The sequence below is a fragment of the Scleropages formosus genome, chromosome 17, assembly GCF_900964775.1.
Source record: "Scleropages formosus chromosome 17, fSclFor1.1, whole genome shotgun sequence".
Taxonomy (NCBI): Eukaryota; Metazoa; Chordata; class Actinopteri; order Osteoglossiformes; family Osteoglossidae; genus Scleropages; species Scleropages formosus.
This window is the reverse complement of record NC_041822.1, coordinates 26,304,855-26,331,648: the sequence shown is the minus strand read 5'-3', so window position 1 is coordinate 26,331,648 and position 26,794 is coordinate 26,304,855. Positions and strand designations below refer to the sequence as shown.

The 26,794-nt window shown below is 48.2% G+C and overlaps 1 protein-coding gene across 5 annotated transcripts in view; it reads left to right on the top strand.

Annotated features, from left to right (window-relative positions):
• cabin1 (calcineurin binding protein 1) overlaps positions 1-26,794 on the top strand; it is a 50,803-nt gene that overhangs the window by 3,532 nt on the left and 20,477 nt on the right. For 2 of the 5 annotated variants that reach the window (XM_018731644.2, XM_018731645.2), the window contains exons 9-31: positions 497-819; positions 916-1,156; positions 1,448-1,584; positions 2,283-2,500; positions 2,709-2,781; positions 3,149-3,336; positions 5,594-5,743; positions 5,854-6,048; positions 6,289-6,525; positions 6,606-6,759; positions 6,840-6,955; positions 8,496-8,657; positions 11,885-12,091; positions 13,278-13,423; positions 14,032-14,293; positions 14,806-14,976; positions 15,365-15,454; positions 15,731-15,894; positions 16,712-16,920; positions 21,238-21,450; positions 21,793-21,969; positions 22,858-23,285; positions 26,671-26,784. In XM_018731644.2, coding sequence (XP_018587160.2) covers positions 497-819; positions 916-1,156; positions 1,448-1,584; positions 2,283-2,500; positions 2,709-2,781; positions 3,149-3,336; positions 5,594-5,743; positions 5,854-6,048; positions 6,289-6,525; positions 6,606-6,759; positions 6,840-6,955; positions 8,496-8,657; positions 11,885-12,091; positions 13,278-13,423; positions 14,032-14,293; positions 14,806-14,976; positions 15,365-15,454; positions 15,731-15,894; positions 16,712-16,920; positions 21,238-21,450; positions 21,793-21,969; positions 22,858-23,285; positions 26,671-26,784 — 4,375 coding nt within the window. The remainder of the gene's footprint in view (positions 1-496; positions 820-915; positions 1,157-1,447; positions 1,585-2,282; positions 2,501-2,708; positions 2,782-3,148; positions 3,337-5,593; positions 5,744-5,853; positions 6,049-6,288; positions 6,526-6,605; positions 6,760-6,839; positions 6,956-8,495; positions 8,658-11,884; positions 12,092-13,277; positions 13,424-14,031; positions 14,294-14,805; positions 14,977-15,364; positions 15,455-15,730; positions 15,895-16,711; positions 16,921-21,237; positions 21,451-21,792; positions 21,970-22,857; positions 23,286-26,670; positions 26,785-26,794) is intronic. The other 3 variants (XM_018731647.2, XM_018731646.2, XM_018731648.2) reach the window with 3 other exon arrangements.

The window sequence follows — 26,794 nt, the reverse complement described above, 5'->3', positions numbered from 1 at the left end:
CCTTCTACCAGCTACACATCCTTCACCTGTGGACTTGCTCTCAAAGTCAAAGAACAGATGATGTCATTTGTTGGAAGTACAGGGCCATGGGTACACTGCCATTAAATGAGAGATCTTAGTGATCACAATGATGGTCAAAATCTAAAGCCTGTCAGTTCTTGACTGAGCTCCCTGTGTCCCTCAGAGCGGCTGAATTCCTCCCACATTCAAGAAAGGTCTCAAACCCATCTCTTTGTGAGCCATTCCTCTCCTGATCTCCTCACAGCTCCATAAATGAGTCCAATGCCATCTGCTATGATTATCGACGTAATTGCTGATTGAATGTCACTTTTATAGGAGCTACTGGAGGGATGTGAAGCAGCAACATGGTGGTTTCAGAAACACAAGCTTTGTCTCAACAATCCTGTGTCTGTGTCTACTGTGTTTACTCAGTTGTGTGTCACAGTGTTAATAAATGTAATTTTCTGAGAAGTGTGTATCTGGTTGTGCTGCTCAGATGGAAGTGCCTGGGGGAGAGCTTGCTGGCCATGTACAAGTACCAGACCACCTGCGAGCCCCCCCGACCCAGTCTGGGTCGGCGCATCGACTTGTCAGAGTACCAGGACCCCGAGCACCCCACCACCGACCTGCAGGCCTTCAACCCAGTCAGTGTAATTCAGACTCTGCCCAGTGCCAACACCAGCACAGCCCTTGCTCCACCTAGCGTTGAACCATCCACTGCCTCCCAGGCCTCCATCCTGACTTCTGTCCCACAAGCTCATGTTACCCAGAGTCATAGCACTGTGGAAGTCACTACAACAGTTCCAGCGCCACCTGTGGGTCAGTAGCTGCGCTCCCAAACATGTTGAACTTTTGATTGTTGCTATCTGTGAAAGTCCTTGTATGCACCTTTCTAACTTTGTGTGTGTGTGTCAGTCGTTTGCTGTTGTGCCTACATGTCTGCAAATGACCTCCCTGAAGGCCCTCTGCACCCCACCCCGACAGCCATGGACATCTCACTATCAGACAAAGTGAAGAAGGCCCCCAAGAGGAAGCGTGTGGTGGAGGAGAGCGGTGAGACGGCAAAGCGCCGATCCGCCCGTGTCAGAAACACTAAGTGCAAGAAGGAGGAGAAGATTGACTTCCAAGAGCTCTTGCTGAAGTTCCTTCCTTCCAGGTAGGGGGGGTAGGAGCTTCAGAAATTTGCAGTTAACAGATGACAGGGATAGGGTGCCATTTAGGTGTTCCCCAGTTATCGGTGAAAATTTCAGTAATCTCAAGAATAGAACCCGGAGGAACCCCACAGGTACTACATGCTGGAAACTAAGAACTGTGGGTCAGTAACATGAGATGAGAATCAGCTAGTGGCTCTCGGTAATGCCAACCCAAATCTGAAGATGTTAAGATTCCTCTGTCTTGTTACACCTGGGCAAGTTGTGATTGCAACTGTGCCTTCTGTCTCTTTCAGGTTGAAAAAGTTTGACCTGGAGGATGATGAGGAGACGTTGGGTACCTATGAGGCTGAGTCAGAAGTGAAGCCAGACTCCCAGCAGCCCCCTGGTGCCAGCTGCCTGCCCTTTGATTCTGTTGTATTCATGGAGTCTGGTGGGTAGTGCTAAAAAAAATCTACATATGCATACACATAAGTTCTTACTTAAATTATCTTTTCTGACACCACAGTGTTCCTCATGTTGTTGATCACCAACACTCAGGAACACCAGACAGGAAGAGTAAATACTGTGGAAAGGAGTTGATTACTAAAGCAGCTAGTAACATAGTGGTTAGTGCTGCAGCCTTTGGACCCAAAGGTTGCAGGTTCAAGCCTCATCTCCAGCCATAGTACCCTTGGGCAAAGTACTTACCCTAAATTGCTCCAGTAAAATTACCCAGCTGTATAAATGGGTAAGTAGTTGTAAGTACCTTAACATTGTAAGTCACTTTGGAGAAAAGTGTCAGCTGAATGAATAAATGTAAATTAAGGTTGTTTGGGTGCTTTTTAGTGCCATATATTTTTTAGACCGTTAAACACAGCTTGCTTTGGCTGTGCAACAGCAATCAGAAACTTAAGAAAAGAGGTAAGAAAATGCTGTTGAAAACAAATAAGCTAGAAAATACTAGTATTTCAGAAAATTCATAACTCGATTGTTAACAAAACGCAGAGCTGCTATAATTGTGTTCCTGTATCATGCCTGACCTAAGAGCCTGTGGTTTAGAGTGCCAAGTGTGAGAGAACACACCAGTTAACAATGATAATCTGTATGAACAAGTGTCAGGTTAGTGTCCTGTTCTTCATGTCCCAGCAGAGCAGCAGGATGTCCACAGTTTCCTGCTGTGCAACATGAACAACGGGGGGGTGCTTGACTTGATGATGCAGTACCTGAAGGCGGTAGGTCAGCGGTACCTGGAGGAGTGGCCCCCTGGGTTGGCTCAAGTCGTCCTAGATGTTTATTGCTGCTGGAGGAGCCACAGCAGTGGCCTGCCCAACCCACTGCTCCGGGACTGCAGCAACCAGCACATCCGGGTGAGCCAAGAGCGTGTGTGCGTGCGCTGACATGTTAATTTACTGAAGTGCAGTCTACTACTCACACTGGTCTCTGAAGTCTGATCGGTAGTTTTTTGAGATCCCCTCTACTGATTGGTGGAATGCCTGATTCTTTTCTTGCTGAGTTTCTGGGCTCTGATTCATGACCTGCTGTGTTTTTCACATGGCTCTGGTGTTCCTGGTCCAGGACATGATGGTGATGAGCCTGTCGTGTATGGAGCTGCACCTAGAGCAGTCATTGCTTGCCAAAGGCACGATTGGTATGAGCCATTTACTGTCACTTTTTGTGTGTGTGTGTGTTTGTTTCAATGTGCCTTGTGCGTGGGCTTGTTCAAAAGTACTATCTGCAGTAGCTCATTCACTGATGTAAATTTCCCATACACAGTGAGCTATAGTTTTCTGAGCATGTTCTGCAATATGTGGAACTTTGATTAAGAATATTAAATAAGTGTTAGACAGGCTCCTCTTCTTACATACACTGTTGGGACCAGAGGTCTGGTCACTTTAGTCACTTTAACCATTAAATCACAATTGAAGTATAAACCAGACATACAGCAGCCCTAGTGATTTAACCTAGGAGGCTTTTGGAAATCTCAGCGTCACCTTCAGCATGTTTCTGGTTTCCAGTTTCTCCACGGAAGTGTCCCGCTGGTCCCAATGGAGACGTGTCCCAGGACAGCTTCCCTGGACCCCACTTTGAGGGAGACCTGCTGCAGCTAGCCCTGGCCTCTTCCCAGGAGGACCTCTTTGGCAATGCCTGGCTGGTCTACCTAGTGCGCGTCTACTGGCTGAAGGCTCGCTTCCTGGCCCTACAGGTGAGATCCTGGGTAGATGTCAACGGCACGAAAACTCCCAGGTGCAACCCTGCCCTTCAGTAGGTAACTGGGTCTCAGTTCACTTCAGCTCACTCAAGCAGCACACTCCCTTCTCTTGCCTGGTTCAACCTAACACTCTGTTGGGGTTTAGAGTACAGATGTGTGGTGACCTTTTTGTTTCTAGTGCTCAGTGTGAGTTATTTTATTCATTTACACAGTCCATGTTATGTTAATTTGACTGCTGATTTCAAAGTGTCAATTTGGTACTGTTATTTTCCTCCAGGCTGTCAGTGGTTGAGATTGCAGTTTTCATAGAGCTCTTGAATTTCTATTTTTCATTTATCTGGCTTCTTATTTCAAAAGCAACTTGCAATGTGAGGTTTGTACCCAAACTCCTCAGAATAATTTACCAGTTTGTACATCACTGTAATTTTTACTTTATCAGTTCAGGGTAAGTGCCTTGATCAGGAGGTGGGGTTTGAACCTAGGTCTTTCAAGTGCAAAGCAGCAGCTCTAGCTAGTACATCACCTGCTGCCCAATTATGATGCTTAGTACCAGTTCTGATTAGTGGTAAATCACATTCAGATTTCCTTCCATCATGTATTATGTCTCTGTAGTGGTGGTTGCTGGCTGTAGGTAAGTCGTGACTGGTTTGCCAGATAACACACACACACACACACACACACACACACACACACACACACACAATTTTCAGAACCACTTGTCCCATACAGGGTCGCGGGGAACCAGAGCCTACCCAGTAACACAGGGCGTAAGGCTGGAGGGCACACACCCAGGATGGGACGCCAGTCTGTTGCAAGGCACCCCAAGCGGGACTTGAACCCCAGACCCACTGGAGAGCAGGACTGTGGTCCAACCCATTGCGCCACTGCACCCCACCAGATAATAATTATGGATATTTGTTGCTTCAGCTTATTCTTGAGTCTAGTTTTTCTGTAGAGTATCCACTTTGACCTGATTGGTTTCATTTTCAGGGGGTGCGGTGGCGCAGTGGGTTGGACCGCAGTCCTACTCTCCGGTGGGTCTGGGGTTCGAGTCCTGCTTGGGGTGCCTTGAGACGGACTGGCGTCCCGTCCTGGGTGTGTCCCCTTCCCCCTCTGGCCTTACGCCCTGTGTTGCCGGGTAGGCTCCGGTTCCCCGTGACCCCGTAAGGGACAAGCGGTTCTGAAAATGTGTGTGTGTGTGTGGTTTCATTTTCGAGGATAATTTAGTACTGTAATGATAGTGTAGTGGATGAATCCAGTTGTTTGCAGGTTGATTCGGGATCACTGTGAAGCGGTAATTGATTTTAAGGAAAACTATGATTTCAGCAGTTGCTGTTGTGCCAGTTCTATTGAGAGGGACATTAATGCAATGAAGTAAACTATCCTTTTGTTTTCACTAGTGGGTGGAAGTTTTAGATGGAACTGCTGACCATGTGGGGAAAATGTTAATACATACATACATGAATTCATACCTAATATTACCAGCAAGAATGGACTGTTTCAGAGAAACTGTTTATGATCTTAATGTCTCTGGATCATGACATTCACAATCCTTTTTAGGAGGAGTTGGCATCGACCACACCTTGAACTATATGGTGCAGTGATTACGTTGAAGTCCTCCTCAGAAAGTAGTGGAGATGCATTTTGTTGTATGTGGAACTGGTCAGCAGTATATACTTTAGTGCTATGTCTGATCCCAGCATCCTCAGCAGGGACACAGCTGTTTGTCTGTCTGTTTGTCTGTCTGTTTGTCTGTCTGTTTGTCTGTCTGTTTGTCTGTCTGTCTGTCTGTCTGTCTGTCTGCTGGTACTGCTGCCTTGTTTGCTTCATATGGTTGAATGTGGTTCACCACAGATATGGTAGAAGTCCACACAACCACAAACAGGGTCTTCATACTAGCACGAGTGGTACTAATTTTTGGAAGTTCAAATATCTGAATGTATGCAGTGGGGATATTCCTTTTTTCAAGGTTATTTTTAGTTTTCTGGTTCTTCTGTGGAACATTATTTTCTAGGAATGTTTGAATGATTCCGCAGGGAAACCATCTGGAGTTTATTTCCCAGAGTGCATTGTAGAATTAATAATAACATTGTGTCCTCTGCGTCCGCCTGCACTCAGCTCAGGGATGTCTTTGTTATTGAGGAAGAAATCATCGTGTTAAGTCCTAGATGTAGGGATTTTATGGAAATGTAAGATCTTTTTGTGTCTTGGGGTTCATAGAACCAAAGTGATGGTGTTTGTCCCCCCCAAGGGTGACATGGACCAGGCGGTGGACAGCTATGACGCATGCGTGGAGATGTTGCAGAGCCACGCAGCACGCCGGGTGCTGGGCGGAGAACAGCGAGAGTACTCCATCTTCCTGCCCAACCTGTGTGTGGATGCCACCATTTCTGTGGATGAGGTCAGTGGCAACAGCATGCAGTTCAGCAGCTAAGGAGATCACAGTAAACACCTGTTTTCATGACGAGTTCCTTTGCCCCCTTGGCACGTCATGTCCGTGCTCCTCTGCAGATTGACAAGAAGCTCAAGTCCCTGGAGCGCTGTCAGTCTCTGGAGGAGGTGCAGCGGCTCTTCGAGTCGGGTGACTATGAGTCGGTGGTGCGACTGCTACGGCCCACTCTGAGCACGGGCGCCTCGGCCCGAGTCAAGGCTCTGGAGTTTTCCAGCTCGCTCCCAGAACGGCCCGCCCAACTGCTGCTCTTGCAGGTACATCACTTGGGCAGTGTTAACATGGACTAAGCTGTTGATTTTAAGTTATTTTTCTTGCATCGGATACCACGTTCCCTGCCAAGTAATTTGGGTGCGTTTGTTGTGCGGCTGGTACTAATCCTAAATTTCCTCAGTAAAATTACTTCGCTCTGTAAATGGGTAAATAATTGTAACTGTCACCTAAATGAATAAATGTGTGTGTGCGCCTGATGCCCCCCTGCTGGCCATGTGTGTTAGAGCTCCCTGCTACGCCAGGACGAGTTTCGGCAGTGTCTCGACTCCTCAGAGGTGGCGCTCAACGAGGCTGTGCAGCAGCTTAGCGGCGCCCCGCCCTCCTCAGCCCGGGATGAGTGGGCCGCCACGGTCACCCAGATGCTGGAGGGCATGGAGCTCTGCTTCTCACGTGACCCCCAGCTGCTGAGCAACCCCCCACGCCCCGCCAGCCTGGCTCGGCTCACCAGCAACCTGATCCAGGTGGGTAGGTTCTCCGCTGCCCTCTACCTTCTCTTGAACCTGCGAGCCCCTGAAGCCAGCTAACTTTCGCCGTTCTTTAGCTGATAGACTACAGCATGTCTCTGCCTGATGAGCCCAAGGAGACGCATTTCTCTTCTGTGCTGCCCTGGATCATCCTCTACCGCATCATCAAGCATGAGGAAGCCACCTTCAACTGCCTGCTGCGGCAGCACCTTCCCACTGAGGATGAGGAGGGTGAGTGGGGCGGCTGTCAGCCTGCAGGGCACCCAGGGGTGCTCCTCACCAATCCCGAGTCTCCTCCTCTTTCTCCACAGATGACGCAGACACCCCCATGCTGCCTTCCTCCCTGATGCTCCTCAACACAGCCCATGAGTACCTGGGCCGCCGTTCCTGGTGCTGCAACTCAGATGGGGCTCTCCTCAAGTTCTACGTGAGTGTCCCCTCTGGTCTCCCCTGTCTCCATTCTCTCTGCATCATTTTTGGTTTCAGTTGGATGTATTTGGGTTTACAGTTGACGTACTCATGTAGTTTGCCCGGAATAAATGCGTGCAAGAACAACATATTTAGCAACAGAATTCTCTTCTTGAATGCTGTAAACAAATTATTTTAATTTAAATGACTTCTAATGTAGCTTAGATGTGCTAAAAATATAATATGCACACCGTCCCACATAGTATGTTTTTATTACATCTGACTTTTTCACATAACCTAACCCGTTATTAATGTGAGGGATGTCTGTATTATTGAGCTTATTGATTGTGACTCAGTGGTAAAATTGACTTTGGAGTTACAGAATTGTTTTGTCAGTGTATGTATTTAAATATTTGGATTTTAAAGGAAATATTAGTAACATTTATTACCTTTATCATTATAGTTAATATGCCAGCGTAGGTTGGCTGGATGATGATCAGATACACGGGTGGAGTGATGTGGAGGCAGAGGTCAACGAACAGATCAATACACGAGTGCTTGTGTGAGCCGCACATATCGATTTCTTTCCTTCTACGTCTGTCATCCCACAGAAATGAATTTTCTTGTCTGTATTGAGCAGCTGTCTCTGCTTCATGTTAGAAGTCAGTTCTCATCAAGCCGTCCAGTTTAAGGGTACAAAGTGTCGCAATTCAAGTATGAGCTGAATTGATGATTATGTCAACATTAGTAATTCAGGTGGAAATTCCACATTCTTTGTTGTTAATTGCATGTTTCACTTCCAGCTAAAGAAAATCTTCAATTACTCTTGACTTTTTCAATTTTATCGGTCACTTCTCTCCAAAACAGCTTGTAATGTTAAGCTACTGACAGTGATTTAGCTATTTATTAGGGTTAGGTCATTTTACTGTATCAGTTCAGGGTAGGTACCTTGATCAAGGGTACTACAGCAAGATGTGGGCTTTGAACCTGGATCCTTTGAAAGGCAAGGTGGTGGCTGTAACCACCTGCTGCCTTGTACAAAATTATAATAAAAAAAACTTTAATATTACATAATATTAATAGATATTTTTATTAACTTTGTCTGCTTCATTAATTCCTATCCAAAGCACATTATTGACTGATTAATTCCATAACATGCAACATTTCACATGTTGTTTTTGATTATTGACACTTAGGAATACTAAACACGAGCTGTAAATACTGTGGAAGGGAGTTGAAGTAAGGTGGTCTCACACTTTTATTCTGTTTGAGTTCTCTTTACTTCCACCTGTTTCCTTGGAACATAAACAGGTTGTGTTCTCTTGTTAAATGCAAATGTTTTGCAGTTTATTTATATTTAGAAAAATTTCTCAGCTTTTGAAAATACAAGGAGTTGTAAAACTCAGGGCTGTTTGTTGAGCTTAAAGTTTACACCTTGGTTCTTAGCCCTACTGATGATGAACTGCACTTGCTCCGTGTGTGTGTGTGTGTGTGTGTGTGTGTGTGTGTGTGTGTGTGTGTGTGTGTGTGTGTGTGTGTGTGTGTGTGTGTCGGTCCAGGTGCGGGTCCTGCAGAAGGAACTGGCAGCATCCACGATGGAGGAAGCCCACCCGTACAAGGAAGAGCTGGAGACGGCCCTGGAGCAGTGCTTCTATTGTCTGTACGCCTACCCCAGCAAGAAGAGCAAGGCGCGCTACCTGGAGGAGCACTCAGTCCAACAGGTTGGCCCCGCCCCTCACCCACCCTTCCCTTTACCCTGTTTACAGAGGATAATTAAAGGATAACAGCTCTGTAATCATTTTTGTTTCCCTTGTGCCTAAACGCTCTCCGAACTGGAGGGTTGCAGTGTTTAGGCTTTAGGTGTAGTGACTGGAACTGGCCACTAGAGGGAGTGGACTGATCACGCAGGCACTAGTCGAGTTGGCAGCAAGCGTGATGTAACGACACGTTGACCACTTGGTCTCCGTGGGGCCCGAAGGTGGAGTTTGTGAACGACTGAACACGTCTGCATTTCCCATGAGGTGGCTGCTTTCTCTCTGTCTCTGTCTCTCTTTTCCTCTCACCGTCTCTGGAGCACTGCAAGCTCTTAAAACAAGTCAATATAAGTGTGATTGATTTTTTTTCCTTCAGGGATCTTGAATGAGATTAATTATCTTCAGGCCTCTGCAACCAAATATGTACTGGTCGGCTGGCCTCTTCTTTCACTGAGGAGGAAGCAAGGCAAAACATGTGTTTCTGTGCCTCTCCCTCTGCGTGCGTGCGTGCGTGCGTGCGTGCGTGCGCGCACACGTGTAAATTCTGGCCTCAGCCCATGTAAACACTCTCTTGCCCCTGTCCCAGCACTGTGGGTGATAAAGTGTGTAGGCTGTGCTCCTCTGCTTTGTGTACACTGATGTAGCTGTGTTCCTTCTCAGAAGGACTTCGTGTTTATCCTTAGTGCATGAATCTGATTTGTATGAGAGAGACAGAGAAAATGAGGGCAGCCCTGTTTCTCCTGGTTATGTCATGGAACAGGGAGATGGTTGCACTGACTGGTGTCTGAAGACATTTTTCTGAGGGTGCTGTTATCTTCGCAGCAGAAAAGCTGTTTTCTTGGAGATGGAGAGAGAGAGAGAGAGAGAGAAGAGGAGGCAGAGGGTCCTGTTTCTCTCTCTGATCCTGCTCCATGTGGCTGTGTCGGCAGTGTCCCACTGCTTGTGTGCGTATAGCTTCCTTCCTCTTGGCTCTCTTTCTCTCCTCTTCGTCCAGGCAAGGTGTCGTTTGGAATCCCCTGGGCATTTATTAGCAGAGAACATACACTTTCCTCCCTCTGTGCTCCTGTAGGACAGATGGGATCAGTGAAACGTCTGAAGAAACAGTAGCTGTGCTTTGGGGGTTCTAGCAAAATGAGACCCGCAGCCTCCCACTCTCCCCTGCAGAGGCTCTCTGTAACTCTCTCACAATGTGAGACATGTTTTGTCTCTGCGTGTCAAACTGCTGTGACTTTTGCAGCCTGCACGCCCCTGTCTACTGCTGTTTTGTTTACAGATAAACAACGCCACACTCATCGATGTCAGTAGCATCCAAACGCAGAGCTTTTTGGCAGTGTGTGTAAACTGACAGTTTGCTGTGTGGATGTGAGTGGGCGGAGCTTTAATTATCCACACACAAGTCACTCTTCTTTCACTTGAGGAAACACTGGCAGCTTCTGCCGAGAAGAATCTAACCGTCTCGGTTTGTGCTGCGATGCTGAGGAGTGAAAACATGTCGACATGATGGGAGTGAAATCTGAGTCACATGTAACACGGCCAGTTATCGTGTAACCAAACACAGCATTGAAATACCACAATTATTTGAGATCGCTGATTGTGAATGCAAGATTGTTCTGATACATAACGCTATTGTTCTCTTGGTGTTTTTATACATGTACTTATATAGTTGAGGAGAGGTGAAAGTAGGAGCTGTGATTGAGGAAGTGACCTTTCCCTGCAGTCATCGCTGTGGTCAGTGTGTCAGAATGAACGTAGCTGATGAACATGTGACACTTCAAGTTGAAATATTACCTCTGTGGAACTGTACACGTGGTTAACGAAAGTCACTGTTTTTGCAAAGGTCACAGTGAGGTTTTAATCGACATGAAAGTTTGAGCTCTACGGGTTTTGTTTGGGTAAAAGCCTTGGAATAACAGTGTACATTGTAGGATTTGTATCCTGGGGCCTGATGGGACAATGGGGAGGGTGGATGTCAGGGCAGCTTAGGAACTGTCTCACAGTTTTGGTGGGGGCGTGGCAGGAGACCAGCCAATGGCACAGTAGGGGATGCGCGGCCAATGGGAACATGGCAATGGTCCAGCCAATGAGAATGCAGTTCAGGATTGTGGATGAAATATGTGTTAACAAATGAAGAAGTTGCTCCGGATTAATTTGTTCCTTTTGTTGGAGCTGTGATTGTATGTCATCATGCAGCAGCTGCGTGCCAAGACAAACTATGGATCATTAATGTGTTTGTGGGCTTATTAACCTAATCTACCCGACCAAAGAAAAAATATCCCCTTTTTTTTTTTCTGTAATGCCACAGTGTTCAAGTAGGTTCTCCAGATGTGGATACACTCCATGGGCTGTGGAAGCAGTGGTTTCATTCATTCTTTCATACTTATTGTTTATGTTTTTCTTATCTGTGTACGATTGTAAACTGGAGTGTACCTGAAGATTTTGCCTACAGGGATCGGGTGGGAATAATGGAGTCTATTTATTTTTCTGGCCTGCACTGTACTGTATAGTTCAATGCTGTTTTGGTTCCCCTCTCCCAGGGCCCCTGTAGAAGTTGTTTTGCTCTGTTACTGTGAAGGTGTTTTTCTAAAATTTCTAGTAGTGGAGCAAATACAGGTGTTTACCCTGCAAGCTGACAGGTAGCAGGAAAGAACACCTAAACTGATTAGGAGCATGGGATCTCCTTAATTCATCTCTTTCACAGTGTTTACAACTCAAATCTAGTGTTCCTCAGTGCTGGGGATCAGCAACAAGGTGACAGATGCATCCAGTAGGGTTTCGTGGAGACAACTCTAATTATAGACAAAATGAATTAAGAACAGCCTTGAGGTGCCAGCATAGGTTTTACTCTTAACGCTGCCTTGAAGGTGAACGCTAGATGTAAAACATCCCATCAGTTTCTTCAGTTTTGTTTTCAGTTATGTTTTAGTAGGGGTGCGGTGGCGTGGTGGGTTGGACCACAGTCCTGCTCTCCGGTGGGTCTGGGGTTCAAGTCCCGCTTGGGGTGTCTTGCGGCGGACTGGCGTCCCGTCCTGAGTGTGTCCCCTCTGGCCTTACGCCCTGTGTTACTGGGTAGGCTCCGGTTCCCCCCGACCCCGTATGGGACGAGCGGTTCTGAAAATGTGTGTGTATGTTTTTGTAGATGTGATTCATGGATACACTGACCTCCGACCCTTGTCATGGCTCTCCGTGTCCTGCAGGTGGAGCTACAGTGGGCCGACGCCCTCTTCATGTTCCAGTACTTCAAACCGAAAACACTGCCCGAGTTCGACAGCTACAAGACGAGCACGGTGTCAGCGGACCTATCCAATCTGCTGAAGCGCATCTCCACTATCGTGCCCTGCAGCGATGCACCTGCCCTCTCCATGGACGAGGTGTCTGCCTACATTGAGGGTGAGACCGTTGAGGTGAGCCCTGCCCAGTCTGTCCGTGTCGCTGCCCCAGATGGCTGATTGTGAGCTGCTGCTCCAGCTGCGCAGTGGAGCTGAGCGTTTGTTCAGCTGTCGCTCATCAGCTCATTATAATGGAAACATTGTACTTTGTGTGTGTGTTTGTTTTCTGTCGCGCCTCATACCACCGACAGACCACACACGCCAGGGCCAACTTGAACTGCCGATCTCCTCCTGCTCCATTAACTTTGACAAGTTAGTGTAAATGTCCCCTTGTTTCCATGGGTTAGAAAAGCAGGTTTGGAATTTGGCTCTGCAGGCTTGGCCTTGTGTTGGTCGGTGTCAGTCATTAGTGCTCACTACTCATCGCTGTTGGTCAGTGGAAAGTGTCACCTGTAGAAGTGACTTATGCGCAATGCTACGGTGCATTTGTACAGTTTGGCCCCATCTTGTCTGTCGCCCATCCATCCAGTTGTAAAATAATTCGACTGCGGTTACACCCAAACGGACCCAAGTATGTAGAGCAGTGTCAATGAGAGGTCCCAGCAGCACATATAATTTTCTAATCACGTGTCCTGGTGCTGTTGCCGGGGATGGACTTTTCGTAGCTTTCGTCAAAGGAGTGTTCCTCGTGGTCTCCACTAAACCCAGCTGCCAAGTGGATTATTCTTGTTATTATTACTGCTGTTATTCATTATTTCGACCCTTTTGTCCAAGGACACTGACACGGATGGAGTAATACGGGGGGTTGCGGACAGGCCTTAGGAGTCCTCCGGTGGTCGTGGAGCATCTTGACTGGTCTCGTGGCTAATGGCTAGAGACAAAGCACGGTGGCCGTGTGTCTTTGGCGGGTCACAGGGGGGTGGTTGGAGCACGAGAGAGAACAGATGGTGGAGCAGGTCTGAACAGCGTCTTGTCTCACGTCAGACCAGCATGACCCGGCGGGACAGCCCGTGTCTGCCCACAAGTGGTGCAGGCTGCTCTGATTCTAAGTTCAGAACACAAATCCACAAATCGGAGGGGTTGTAGAGGCATTCACAGTATTTTACTTTGCGTTTAATTTCAAGTTTCCATAGCAACAACTCAGTTTATTTTGCCTCTTAGAATTTCCCATTTCCCAGGTGGATATATGTTGCTAGTTATCGGAGACCAAATGCCAGCTGGTTGTTGTTTTGTTACCTGACATTTCATTCCCTTTACCTAGGTGCCCTCTCTGCCCGAAGGGGCCAACGCAGCACCCCCAGTGGTAAACGAAGTGTACTACCTACTGGCAGACTACCACTTTAAGAACAAGGAGCAGTCAAAGGCCATCAAGTTCTACATGCACGACATATGCGTGTGTCCAAACAGGTCAGTCTTCTTTCTTAACTACCCATGTTCGCCATGTCCACAGTCTCGACCCAGGCAAAGCTGATAATGTTTGACTTGGTTACTGGGTACGAGGAGTCTGGTGACAGTGGAGAGACAAAAGACTTGGTTGTGAACCTCTTTCCCTTGAATCACTGCACATGTTTGGAAATCACTCAAACCAAATAAGATGAAGCTGTGATCACTCTGGCCTGATACTGGGCACCAGGTTACCACTGTCAGCTTCTAGTTGGAGTTCCTGGGTTCGAGTCCCTCCTCCTGCTGTAGTACCCTTGATCGGTACTTTTCTGAATTGCTATAATAAAAATTACCCCGCTGTATATATGATGAACTCAGTGAAATGCTGATTATATAATGTTCTGCATCGCCTTGGAAAGAGTAGCATACAGTTGTTAATCTACTTGTACTGCTGGGTCTTGCTTCTATAATTATTTTTTTCTGGTTGCCATGGCTGTTTAGATGAAGGCTTTACAGGTTGTTACCACAGAGCATGTAAGCAGCAGTTCAGTTGTGAACGGGTATGAAATGAATGCAGATTGATATAGATTGGTGTCAGCTGTGATCATTTATGCTCCTGCTGCTCCATCCAGGTTTGACTCGTGGGCGGGCATGGCGTTGGCACGTGCCAGTCGCATCCAGGACAAACTCAACTCCAACGAGCTGAAGAGCGATGGCCCCATCTGGAAACACTCGATGGCTGTGCTTAACTGCTTCCGGCGTGCCCTCGAGATTGATGCCTCGAACCTGTCTCTGTGGATTGAGTACGGCACCATGTCCTACGCCCTGCACTCCTTCGCCTCCCGCCAGCTCAAACAGTGGAAGACTGAGCTGCCACCCGAGGTCGTCAAACAGGTGGGGGGACCTGGACTGCAGGTGGCAGCGTGTCCAGCCGTGTGATGGTGGGACTGCAGGCGAATATGTGTGTGTCTGAGTTTTCAGACAATTGCTCAGTGTCGGAATCGTTTCTGTCTAATGAGGAAGGGGTGGCATCCACACGTTGTGCTCCTTCTTTTACCTTCTCTCTGCTTCCAGGCGCCGGAAGTCCAACATGATTAAGCCGCTATCTGCGTGTGTCTCACCGCAGCTCGACTGTCTTTGCTTTCACATTCACTCTCAATTCTCGCTGCGGCCATTTGCTCGCAGACCCTGTCTCGGCCGGTGTGCAGCCAGCCATCCACGTGACAAGGCCCCTTTTCCTGCACTCGGAAAGTGTGTGTCTGTCATGTCACCTTTGGTGAATTTGGGTTGTTAATCACACATCTGTTTTGGAGTCTGCAACTTGAGCCCTTGTATATAACTTACTAGTGACAAACAGCTGGCGCACACTGTGCGTGCCTGCATGTGTGTGTGTGTATACGCCTCAGATGGAAGACCGCAGGGACTCGATGCTGGAGACGGCCTTCCAGTGCTTCCAGGGGGCGTCACGCTGTGAGGGCGATGGAGAGGAGGAGGAGTGGCTCATTCACTACATGTTGGGCAAGATCTCTGAGAAACGTAAGCAGCCTCCACGGGAATACCTGCTTCTCTACAAACAGGTGAGTTATGGGGGGGTGTGTTTTAAACAGTTGATCCTCAACTCTGCTGCTGGCCATATATCTTGTAAAGTGTGTATCTAAGGGTTAGAAAGCCCAGGTGTTCACCTGTAGTTACCTGCAAGGAGGGAGTGTGTGACACTCTTCCAGTTTTCACTCTCGGCTACTACTCTGACGCTTCTTGTTTCACCTTATTGTTGACACACGTTACCTTGGCAACAGCAGCATCCGTGTCCTGTGTGTTATCCTGTAAACTGTTACGAGTGTGAGTGAAGAACAAGACAACACTAGTAATGAGGAGTGTCAGCTGTAATCATGGTGTGACTGCTGGTGTCACACCGTTGCACTGGTTCCAATCGTCTCGCTGACCCCTTTCGCACTGTTCCCTTAGGCTGCTCACTACCTGCACGAGGAGGCCGCACGGTACCCACGTAAAATCCACTACCACAACCCTCCAGAGCTGGCCATGGAGGCACTGGAGGTGGGTGCTGCCCCTGCTAGTCAGCCCCAGAAACCCCAGACAGACCCTGCTGAGCTGCAGGACTGCCCTCCTCCCTGCCATGGGCTGTGTGTGGGGGGCACCTGTGTATGGGCAGTACGGCACTCGGGCTGTCATTGCCCTGTATCTTAGAAACACCTTTTTTTCCCTGGATGCATTTTGGTTGTTAGTTCATTTTGTTTTTAATAAATTTGAAGGAATTGGAGGTAGAGATGAAAACCAGGGTGACGCCTCTTATATGACTGTGTGTGCGCCTAGCTGTACTTCCGCCTGAGCGCTTCCATCCTGAAGCTGCTGGAGTCACGTCCCCCCAGCGCTGAGGCCCAACAGGAGCACGAGCTCTTCTTCAGCATCCTGACGGAGGCAGCCAGCGGACCATTTGCCCGTGGAGAGGAGAAGAACACACCCAAGTCCAGCGAGAAGTGAGTGTGTAAGACCAGCAAGATGGCAGACAGTATGGTGCACTGAGCACCTCGAGTCATACCCTTCACCTGAGTTTCTGCTGGTCTATCTGTTACATTACATGTATTACATTTACATTTATTTAGCAGATGCTTTTCTCCAAAGCGACTTCCAATGAACTCACGCGCGCGGACACACACACACACACACACACACACACACACACACACACCTTATTCACCGCGGTGACTTACACTGCTAGATACACTACTTACACTGGGTCACTCATCCATACATCAGTGGAACACACACTCTCTCTGTCACTCACGCTATGGATGACCTGAACAGCATGTCTTTGGACTGTGGGAGGAGACCAGAACACCCGGAGGAAACCCATGCAGACATGGGGAGAACGTGCAAACTCCACACAGACTGAGTGGGGATCAAACCTACGTCCTCTAGCACCACCCAGGCTGTGTGAGACAGCAACGCTATTGGCTGTGCCACCGTGCCACCCACCTTGACCACTTGGTCGGGATACTTACTCTTAATTGATGCAGTAATATTTAATTTTGAATGCTGAATTCTGTGATTACTGAGTGATTTTGATTTAAGTGGACTTAAGATATGGTGCGATGGCTCACTGTTCCATGCTTGCGTTTTTGAGTCGGGACCCTCTCAGCTTGTGTGAGGTTTGTGGGGGGTGTCCTCTCAGGTGGCTCAGGTGACTCAAGTCACCATCAGCAGCTCCTAACAGAACAGAAGTGTGGGGCTCCGATAGGCCTGTTTGTTTGTTGTCAGTAGAGAGTAACTGTAGTGATTCTTCCCCTCTCCCAGGGAGAAGGCTCTGTCGGTGAATGACGAGGACTCGCACTCGTCAGTGGGCGCGGCCCTGTGCCTCGGGACGTCTTTCCCCTCCAACGGTCCAGGTCTGACATCCCCACCATACACGGCCGCCCCGGTCGACCACGATTACGCCAAACGCAAAGCCCTCCGGCGCCAACAGCAGCAGCAGCAGCAGCAGCAGGAGCAGCTGCAGGCGGATGGTACAGTTGCAGCCCCGGCTTGCACTGGGTGGGGCCCCGCTTCACTGGGATTGGCTGTCACTCAGGGGAGGAATGAGGGTGGTCACTACAGTGACAATGATGATCACGGTGATGAAGATGCTGATGATGCTGGTTACGGTTATGATTATGATTCCAGTTCCAACCCCCACCTGCACAGGGGACAGGGAGGTGGTAGGATGGGCAACATGGCTGCTGGCGGTGTCCTCGGTACTCTAGCACGTGTGTGTTCATCTGTAGGGTGTTCTAGTTGCATACTTTCTCCTGGGCTCTCCTGCTTCCTGTTCTCCCTTTGCACTACTGGCTGCTGGCGGTGTCTTCGACACTCCTGCATATTCAGAGGTTCCTCGGCGGGGCGCTCAGTCCCTCTCCTGCTTCCTGTCCATGCCTTGCGTTCATGGCCACTGCTGTCAGCCGCTCGAACAGGCTGGGTCACTTGTGTGCATGTGCGAACGTTGTGGTGCTGCGTACCGTTTTAATGTCCCCTCTGCTTTGCACCAAATTGCCTTCCATCTCCCAGCATTTAGTTGCACACCCTTTCTAAGGTGCTCTTACACTGTACAGCTCTGCTGGAGCGCGGTTTTCGCTTGCAAACCAAGCGACAAGCAGGTGAACGTCTGACTGTGATAGGTGTATACACTGTGACAATGTGATGGCCAAGTTACACGTTTTTGAAGATGGAAAGGTTTTCAGTTTCGTAAGTTTACATTTCTTCATTTAGCAGACGCTTTTCTCCAAAGTGACGTACGTCTCAGAGAACAATATAAAGAGTTCATCACATCAAACAGAGAAAGAGTGATTTGGATGCACACATGGTGGTTCTGGAGTGCAGTCCATAGAATTTCTTCTACAGTGGAGTGCAAGTGACCCATATTTACCCTCTGAGCCGATAAATGGCACTGAAGAACACACAAGCACAATAGGAGAATAGGGTCCTGGGTGACCCTAAAATTGTCATTCTGCAAGCTCTACTGCTCAGTGTTATTTGTCAACTGATTTGACACTGATTTTACTTGGTGGTTAAAGTGACTTTAGAGTTTCGGTCAAAATGAGTTACAGACTTTCAGTGTAACTTGAAATCTGAATCTGAGTACTTCAGGAGCCCAGATGAGCTGTACACCCCAGAGTACCTGCTTTCACTCTGTTGTCTTGGAAGCAGAGTTTTCAGTGCTTTGCCACAGGGAGGAATATTTAAGTGGCCAGGCATATATCTAATAATGGTTATGGATTTTTAATTCATTTTTCCCATGCTGCTTTGAATGAAATAAAGTACAGTAGGTACTTGCTGCCTGCGTGTCCGTATGTGATGTAGCCAGTGCTAGCTGTGTTGTGGGGCGCTGCAGGTGGAGGAGAACCCCAGAAGGAGCTGAGATATCCATTAGACCCATTAGCAGCTGGCAGGCAGTTTGACACACAGCAGGTGAGTGCGGCACATGGGTTGTGGCAGAGGCTCACCTTCCCTCCTGGGTACTGGCAGAGCAGTCGGCCGCACTTCCTTTACTTCGCTTTCTTGCAGTTCGTTACATTACAGTACATTATGGGTTTGATTGCATGAAGCTTTGATCAAAAATGCAGGACTTTTATAAAGGCAGATGAAAGTTCATGGGCTTATCAACGGATTATATTTTTGACTGCACTGCCTCCTTGTGTTATGAACAGTTGAGTTATAAAGTTTCAAAGATACAAACGATTGCAATTTCCATTTAGTTTTTTCTGATAGTATTTTCTTCCATAATTGTGGTTTCTCTGCAGCAGTGAACATAAACGGTGATCCACCTTTGAGCTGATAGGTGGCAGTAAAGAACAGCCAAACTAAACAGGAGTGAATGATGGCATTAATTCAACTCACTTCCACAGTGTTTACAGTTCATGTCTGGTGCTCCTGAGTATCAGTGATCATGAACGAGATGAGGAACGTTACACATATTTATGGGATGATTCGGTCAACAGTCAGCACTGAATAGGAGCTTAGAGAGACTTTTAAAAAAAAAAAAAACTGTCATTCTTTTTAAGGTAGTGTAAACTTTTCATTTATTTTAAATTAGCTTTACACACACACACACACATACACATTTTCTGAACCGCTTGTCCCATACGAGGTCGCGGGGAGCCGGAGCCTACCCGGCAACGCAGGGCGTAAGGCCGGAGAGGGAGGGGACACACCCAGGACGGGACGCCAGTCCGTCGCAAGGCACCCCAAGTGGGACTCGAACCCCAGGCCCACCGGAGAGCAGGACCCGGTCCAACCCACTGCACCACCGCACCCCCTAAATTAGCTTTACATTTAAGGTAATGTAAAGTTAATAAAATTTTTTAAAGAAAAATTACTTGGGGACCTGAAACCAGCCGGCAACCCCCCTTTCCTAGGCACAGTGACACTGTACAGCTGCTCCTGCTCACTTGGGCTATGTCACTGAACAAATAGTGTCACAGTGGGTTGAGTGAAGTGTACACAAGTTAAATTTTAGTCAGCGTTAATAATCACTTTTAATCATGTCTCAGTCAAAGTTATACTGCTGTGTAAATGGGTAAATTAGTGTAAACAGTGTGAATGCACAGCCATCACATGGTCGCTTTGGAGAAAACTGTCAGATGATGCAGGATAATTTTCACTGCATTCATTCAGAGTAAGTACCTTCATCAGCGGAGCTACAGCAGGAGGTGGATTTTGAACCAAGGACTGTCCGTGACTAGTTGCTCAGATGATATTGGTCTTTTGTTTAACTTCCTCTTTTTAATGAATTTTAATTTTTAATGAATCTTGATTTTTAGAGAAGACTGGGGGATATGTTTGCGGGGGACAGGGGCGGCTGGGCCTCTCTGTTCTCCCTGTTGCCACCGCGACCCTAGAAGGACAAGCGGGCAAGAAGATGGATGGATGGATGGATGGATGGATGGGGAACATGTTAGTGTTTCAGATCATAGCACACACCTGAATGTTTTACTTCCTGTTTGTCAGAAATGGAAGTTCTAGTGTATTGATTTGATTTTTTTTTTTTCTCTTCTTTTAATTAAAGCAAAGTGTTAACTGGCCTGTTAATTGTTAGACTGAATACTGAGGTATTTTCATAAAGTGAGTCTTTCCGTTGCTAGAGGTGTCTTGGCAGCACTAACAGCTAACTGGTCCCGAAAGGGGCCACGTTGAAAGTGTGTTCCTTGACCACCGCTCCATCTGCTGCTCTTGAGCATCTCTGTACAAATAAACGAGAGACGATGCCACCTATGGATGCAGTTCTGTTCACTGGCTTCCTCTTTTGCTTACTTCCCCGTTCCTGTGGAAATAGAGGGCTGCTCGAGGCCCATCATGATTTTTAAAAAAAAAAAAAAACCCTTTGCCCGCCAGTGCTGGTGGGATTAATAACTCTCTTGTCCGATGCCAATATTCCCCAAGCGTGGAAATATGTGCCAGTCATCACTGTTCATACATGTACATTGGTTCTTTTGCGGCGCCGTGTCCTCCTTTGATTCTCTTTAATTAGATTTGCCCCTTTTCTTTTGCTCTTCAATACATTGGTGCCATGCAGTTGCAGGCATTTTCATCATGTTCACCAAGATGACAGAGTAATTCCCTGCTTTTTACACAGGCATTGTGGTGAAACATGGTACACCGATTCCTCAGCTTTAGGTTTCATTCTTAAAGCCCCGTTGAATGAAAATTATGTCTATGAGCGTTATGAGGGATGCTGAGCGTGAATAGTTGAGGTCCGACTGCCCGGTTTATCGTGCCAGCTGTGCCGTGCCGTTCCCCACAGCGCCTGTTCCAGCGCGGCCGCCATGTTGCCCTCTTTACCAGCTGCTCTGTCTCTCCAGATTCCTACCTGCCCACCTGCCTGCCTGCTTCTTCTCTGCCTGCCTGCTTCTCACATAATCCCCCTTGTTCTTGTTGGTTGTGGTGGTGTTGGTTGTTGTGGTGGTGTTGGTGTGGTGGTGGTGTTTTTGTCGTCGTTGTCGTCTGCATTTGTCCCCGGGGGGCTGGTGGGGGTCAATACCAGCCATCCCTCTCCATCCTCCCCCATATCAGTTGATTGCGCTCAAGGTTCAGCTGTTGGCCATGCTGTTGCTTGTTAAGATTTACCTGGTGAGGGCTTGAACCCGGCGTTTGGAGGAGGTCGAACCAGAGTGTTTCTGCACCATTTCTCCATGGCTAAAAATATGGTGTGTTTTGTCAGTGGGCCATCAGCACTGGTCAGTGTGGTCCAGCCACTCCCTCTGCCATGTAGTAGCACTCCCAGGGGAAGGCCCTGGCCAGCTCTCCGCTAATTAGGCCTCTCATACCCATTCCCCGTGTCCGTCCTCCAGCCACCCTCCTCAGCGGTTTGCCGGTGCCTTTTGCTGATGCTGCGTTTGGAGCCTTGAGACGCTTGAGAGAAGGGCTCTGTACTCATGGTTATGCTCAGCCCCTTTTCAAACCCGTGTGGAACCTCAACGGTCGAGGGCAGCAGGGTGGGGTGTCCTCTGGAAGGGGGAATCCTTCACAAAGCAGAGAAGAGAGGTCAGCTGACCAGGAGCACCGTGAGTCCTGCTGAGTTGCTGAGCCGGCGTGACCCTTCATCCCACCCACTTTGAGGTTCTGCTGTGGTTCTGTCTCTGCAACTTTGCCCTCCAGCCCCCACCCCCAGCAGCACTTGGGGTCCCTGGTCACTCTTTGCTCCTCTTCTCTTCCTCTTTTTGGGTTGATTCTCTGGTCGTCTCAGTGGATACGGTTTAATGGGGCGGAGTCTTAACATCCACCCTTCCTATTGCCCTTGCAGTTGACTGGCCACACGATCCAAGTCTGTCTGTCTCTCTGTCTTGCCCCCTCCCCCCCCACCCATGGGCATGTGTGTCTGCGTCTGCTTGTGCGACGTTTGCCAGACCGCAGTCAGGACAGCGTGGTTGTGCTCTCCGATTCGAACTCCACCCAGGACCCATTCACCGACGCCACCAGCTCCCAGGACAGCAGTCACAAGATGCATCCTGGGATGGTGGGCACTTCCTCGTTGGAGCAGGCCGTGCCCATTGAGCAAGGGCAGCCCAAGATGGAGAGCTCAGGTACGTTTGACTTGGAAGGGTGGATGACCTGCTCATTAATGCAGAATACCATCAACGGAGCACACTGTACAGTCATAGGCAACTTGTCACACTGTCCCACTGTCACAGTGTCAGCTCAGCTGCTCCGATACCTCTCTCTTACCCAGTAGTCGAGTCAAGTCCACTGGCTCTGTGTGTTAACCAACAATCAAGCTCCAAGCTTGATTGTATTTCTGAAATATGTTGAACAGTTTTTACCCTCCAGGCTAATAGATATCTGAGAACAGGAGTGTAGCCCTGCCTTAATTCAACTCACTTCCACAGTGTTTACAAGCTCACGTCTGCTGTTCCTGGGTGTTGGTGATCAACACGATGAGGAACATTGCACATGTTCATGGGATGAATCAGTGTACTGTCAACACTGAATAAGAGTGTGTGGAGATGACTTTCATTTTGTCACATTAGTTCTGATGTAGGTGAGAGTTGATGAAAATACTAAAATAGTTTTACAGTGTTGTCTTGTAATTACTACAGCTATATCTGAGATTTTTACAGAAGCTTACAAGTGAATAAATTAAGGGGCATCTGTATTGTTAAGCTTTTACTGATCGTGACTTAGTGGTAAAAGTGAGTTTAGAGTTCTGAACAAAAGTTTCAGACAGATTTGAGATCCCAGTTTTGTTTGTAAGATGAGGTGTCCAGGTACAGAGCAGTGAGGCAGTAATGGGTATCGAAATTTAGAGACCTGGGACACACCAAGCTGCACCTGGGAGCTGATGTTTGCAGAAAACACAGTGACCTTTGGTGTTTAACTGGTCCTAGATTACCTTCTTTTACAGGTCTTCCCAGCATCCTTGTCTCTGATGCTCCAGTTATCTTTTTATTAACTATGCCAGCGTGGTTTTTCAGAATGCAGGGTTTCAGGGTCTCAGGAAGAGCAACACAGCGAGGGCGGCGTCTCCACCCAGCTGGAGGAGGACAAGTGCATCCAGGAGGTTCTGGACACCCTGACGATGACCCTGGCAGAGATGTCGGCTCCTGAGTCAACTGCGGCAATCCCCACATCTGCCACGCCCACCCCCCCTCCTCCCAAGGTCCCTCTGTCCCTGCAGACACCCCCCCAACCCCCTGCTGGGGAGTCAAAGAAGAAGGCGGAACCGGCAGTGGAACTGGTCCCCGACGTGCCCAAATGCCTGCCTATGGATCCTTCAGAGCAGCGCCGCCTGTTGGTGGATATGTGCGTGCGCGCACTCTTCCTCTGCCTCAGCCGCTTCCCACAGCACTACAAGAGCCTGTACCGGCTGGCGTACCTGTACGCCAACAGCAGCACCCACCGGGTAAGTGTCCGCGCGGCGCCCTCGTCTTTCGCTCCACATGTTCTCGCTGGGTAGACTAGAGGATTCATGCAGACCTGAAAGGGAAATGTGCTCTCTAATGGTGTTTGGGAGCCCTCTCCTGCCAACTCCACAGGTCCCGCCCACTCCTGCTGAGTAGCTCATTTCACTTTCCTTGGAAAGGGGGAGGAGCGGTTTTCGGCATAGGTTTGTCAGAACAAAACATCCCTATAGGCTCTCGGGATTCCACCACTCGCTCACACATAGCTGGTCTTGAAGCCCTGAGCTCTGTGCTTAGTAAGTGAAGCGAGATGTGTACTAATAACATGACCCCCTGCAGGCCGGCAGTCATGGAAACAGCCTTCTTTCTTTCTTTCTTTCTTTCTTTCTTTCTTTCTTTCTTTCTTTCTTTCTTTCGAGGGGTTATGAGGGAGATCCTGTAGAGACAGAATGATGTGAGCAGGGTTTGTTTGTAGGCCACTTCCTAATGGGAGCTGCAGCCCTGTTCTGTCGCTGGGGTGGGGATAGAGCACAGAGACCACTCTCGGTGTGATGCATAGTGTTGCGTGTTTGTGTGAAACACTGAGCAGTGAGCAATCTCACAGGAGAAACTCTCACTGCTTTCTTGCTCTCTCTTCACTGTTCAGCGGGATGAAGTGACAGGCTTTTGTTTCCTTCCCTCGTCACAACTATGTCTGTTCCTCGTCTGGCTCTGAGAGGTGCTGCTGTTGACCCAACACGGGTGCAAGGAGGTCCTGAGCATCCACATCCTGCTCTGTGGTCTGTTGCTTGCGTAGTGCAACCTTGTTCACCTGAAAACATGGTATGGAAGGTTGCTGTGTGAGGGGGACTTACATGTACATTTATTAGTTTAGCAGACACTTTTCTCCAGAGTGACGTATATCTCTGAGAAAATTGTGAAAAGTGCCCCATCAACAGAAGCAGAGTGCTGGGTGCAGACATGTGATCCTTGAGTGCGGTTCATGTTTCACATACCACAGTATGAACCAGTGTACATTGCATGAGTAGCTGCATATATATATACGCACACGCACACACTGGCTGAAGCTGCTGCTCCCAAGTGGGGTCGTGGCAAACCAGAGTTTAACCCGGCAACACAAGGTGCAGGGCTGGAGGAGAAGGGGACACACCCAGGACGGGACACCAGTCCGTCCCAAGGCACCCCAAGTGGGACTCGAACCCCAGACCCGCCGGAGAGCAGGACCCAACCAAACCTGCCGCGCCACCGCACTCCCTCTTAGCTGCATATAGGCCATCAATTATTAAACAAATCAGTAAAATTGTGAAACAAACACGTGCATGTTTATTGAGCTCCGAAGAGATCAGGGGAGAAGTGAGTGAGAAATAGGTGAGTTTTGCAACCCTTCTTAAATGCAGAGAGAGATCTGGTTGGGGTGTAACGAATGATCACCTTTTGTGGGTATCGGTGAGGAGATTTATTGACGGTTTTATAGGCTGTAACCAGAGTGTTGAGTTTGATACGGGCAGCTATAGGAAGGTGGTGGAGAGACAACGAAGTGGGGGTACATGGGAACACTTTGGATGCCAGTCCACTCACTTCTTCCTGTAACCCCCTGCGTGATGAACCACGGACACGGTGCCAACCACAGCGAAGCCACTGTAATATACCAGCTTCCTTTACACAGCACGTGCTGCCCTTAATGAGTCCAGACTAGTGATCAAATGTATTTTGTGCCTTAAATGTAAATAACGTAATTTGTTACGTTGCACTAGTCCATCAGAAGGCAGTCTCTCTCACACACACACTCATTCACTCATGCTCTCACTCACTCTCTTGGGGAAATGTAGAGTCACTAGTTCACCTAAGGCATCTGTTTTTGGACACTGCAAGGAAAGCCACATCAACGCCCCTGGAGGACATGCAGACTCCACGGACACTGCGCCACATTCCGTGTCACCGTGTTGCGCTAGAACAATATTGAATTGAATTAAAGACTTTGTCATTGTACTGCTGTGCAATACAACGAAATGATTGTGGGAATATCACTAACATTTAGTATAAAAATAGAAAATTAAATAATTTAAACAAAATAGTACAGTAGACCAATGAGACAGTAGGACAGACAAAGACAAATAAAAGATAGACTATAAAGTGCATGTGTAGTTGCATGTATTATGTGCGTATTCAGGGGGTAAAATCCAGAAAACTGAAAGCAGGAATAATAGATAAATGATGCGAAGGAATGTGGGAAGGGTGATAGAAAGAAGGGAGCACACAAATGTTGGAGTAGTTTTCAACATGTACCTCTTACACCTGGATTCACAGGTGTCCACAGAATGCTGACATTCTACACTTTCAGTGGTTTCCAGTGACATTTTCTCTGTGTTTGGAAGATATGACAGGAATTTTCGGTGTTCGGCACCCATTATTTTTCTTAGGAGAATTTACTTTACAATCGCGTTTTCCAGAATGAATTAAACTTATTTGACAGCGAAGCCGAACAGTAGGTTACGGTATCATGTGAACTTCCAGTGAGGTCTACATCTTTATATGCCGCCACCCCCCCCCCAGCAGCATCGTTTTCGCCTTTGTTTAAACAATTTTTGTCCTCTCGGAGGGCTCCGTTTCTTTGTGGGAGGTTTTACACCCTCCTGGATTTGTCCCTCGGAGTCCGGCTCCTTCTGCTCTCCAAGTGCATAGGGCAGCTGCCTCCGTGTTCAGCTTGTGAATAATCGGTGTTTCCGCAGGGCAGCTGTGAACCAAGCTGACCCTTCCCCTTGTGTGTTTTGCTGCCCAGATGCATCGATGTGTGTGTTCTGCATTTCCCTGGACCGGCCCACCGCTTCTATTAAATCACTTCAATTGAATCTGCTCATTTACCATAAATGTCATTATGTGCTGAAGGGCTCCGTGGCCTTTCTCAAACTCTAAAGGGGACCACTGTGTTTTTCTGACATACCCATCACAATAGACTGAGCTGAAGATACACCCCCCACGGCTCCTTAGCTGGCCTCCCTATGCCCCAAGGACCTCAGAGTTGAGCCTGTGTGTGCAGCGCTCCCCGTTGGAGCTGTGTGACTTGGTTTTGGTCTGGACTTTATTCATCACCAAGGTGGTGTTTTCATCCGACTCAGAAAAGCTGTTCCATGTGACACTGTCAGCTCTGTGCTGACAGTGACCTCAGCCGTGACCGTTGTGTCATATGAGTGACACTGACATCCTCATTTCAGGCATGTAAGAGCCCCCTCCTGGGGTTCCATGTTGATGATTGCATGTTGGTCGTTTCTGGTGTGTCCTGGAAATGGTGTGAAAGGTGTGTGAGGTTCAGCCAGAATTGTTCTTATCTCCTCTGTGTTTTTGCTGCTTTCTGTCCTACAGTCCTCTCATCTCGTGTTGCTTCCACAGAACCTGCAGTGGGCCCGAGACGTGTTGCTAGGGAGCAGTGTCCCGTGGCAACAGCTGAAACACATGCCAGCACAGGGGCTTTTCTGCGAGAGGAATAAGACCAACCTGTTCAATGTAAGTTCCC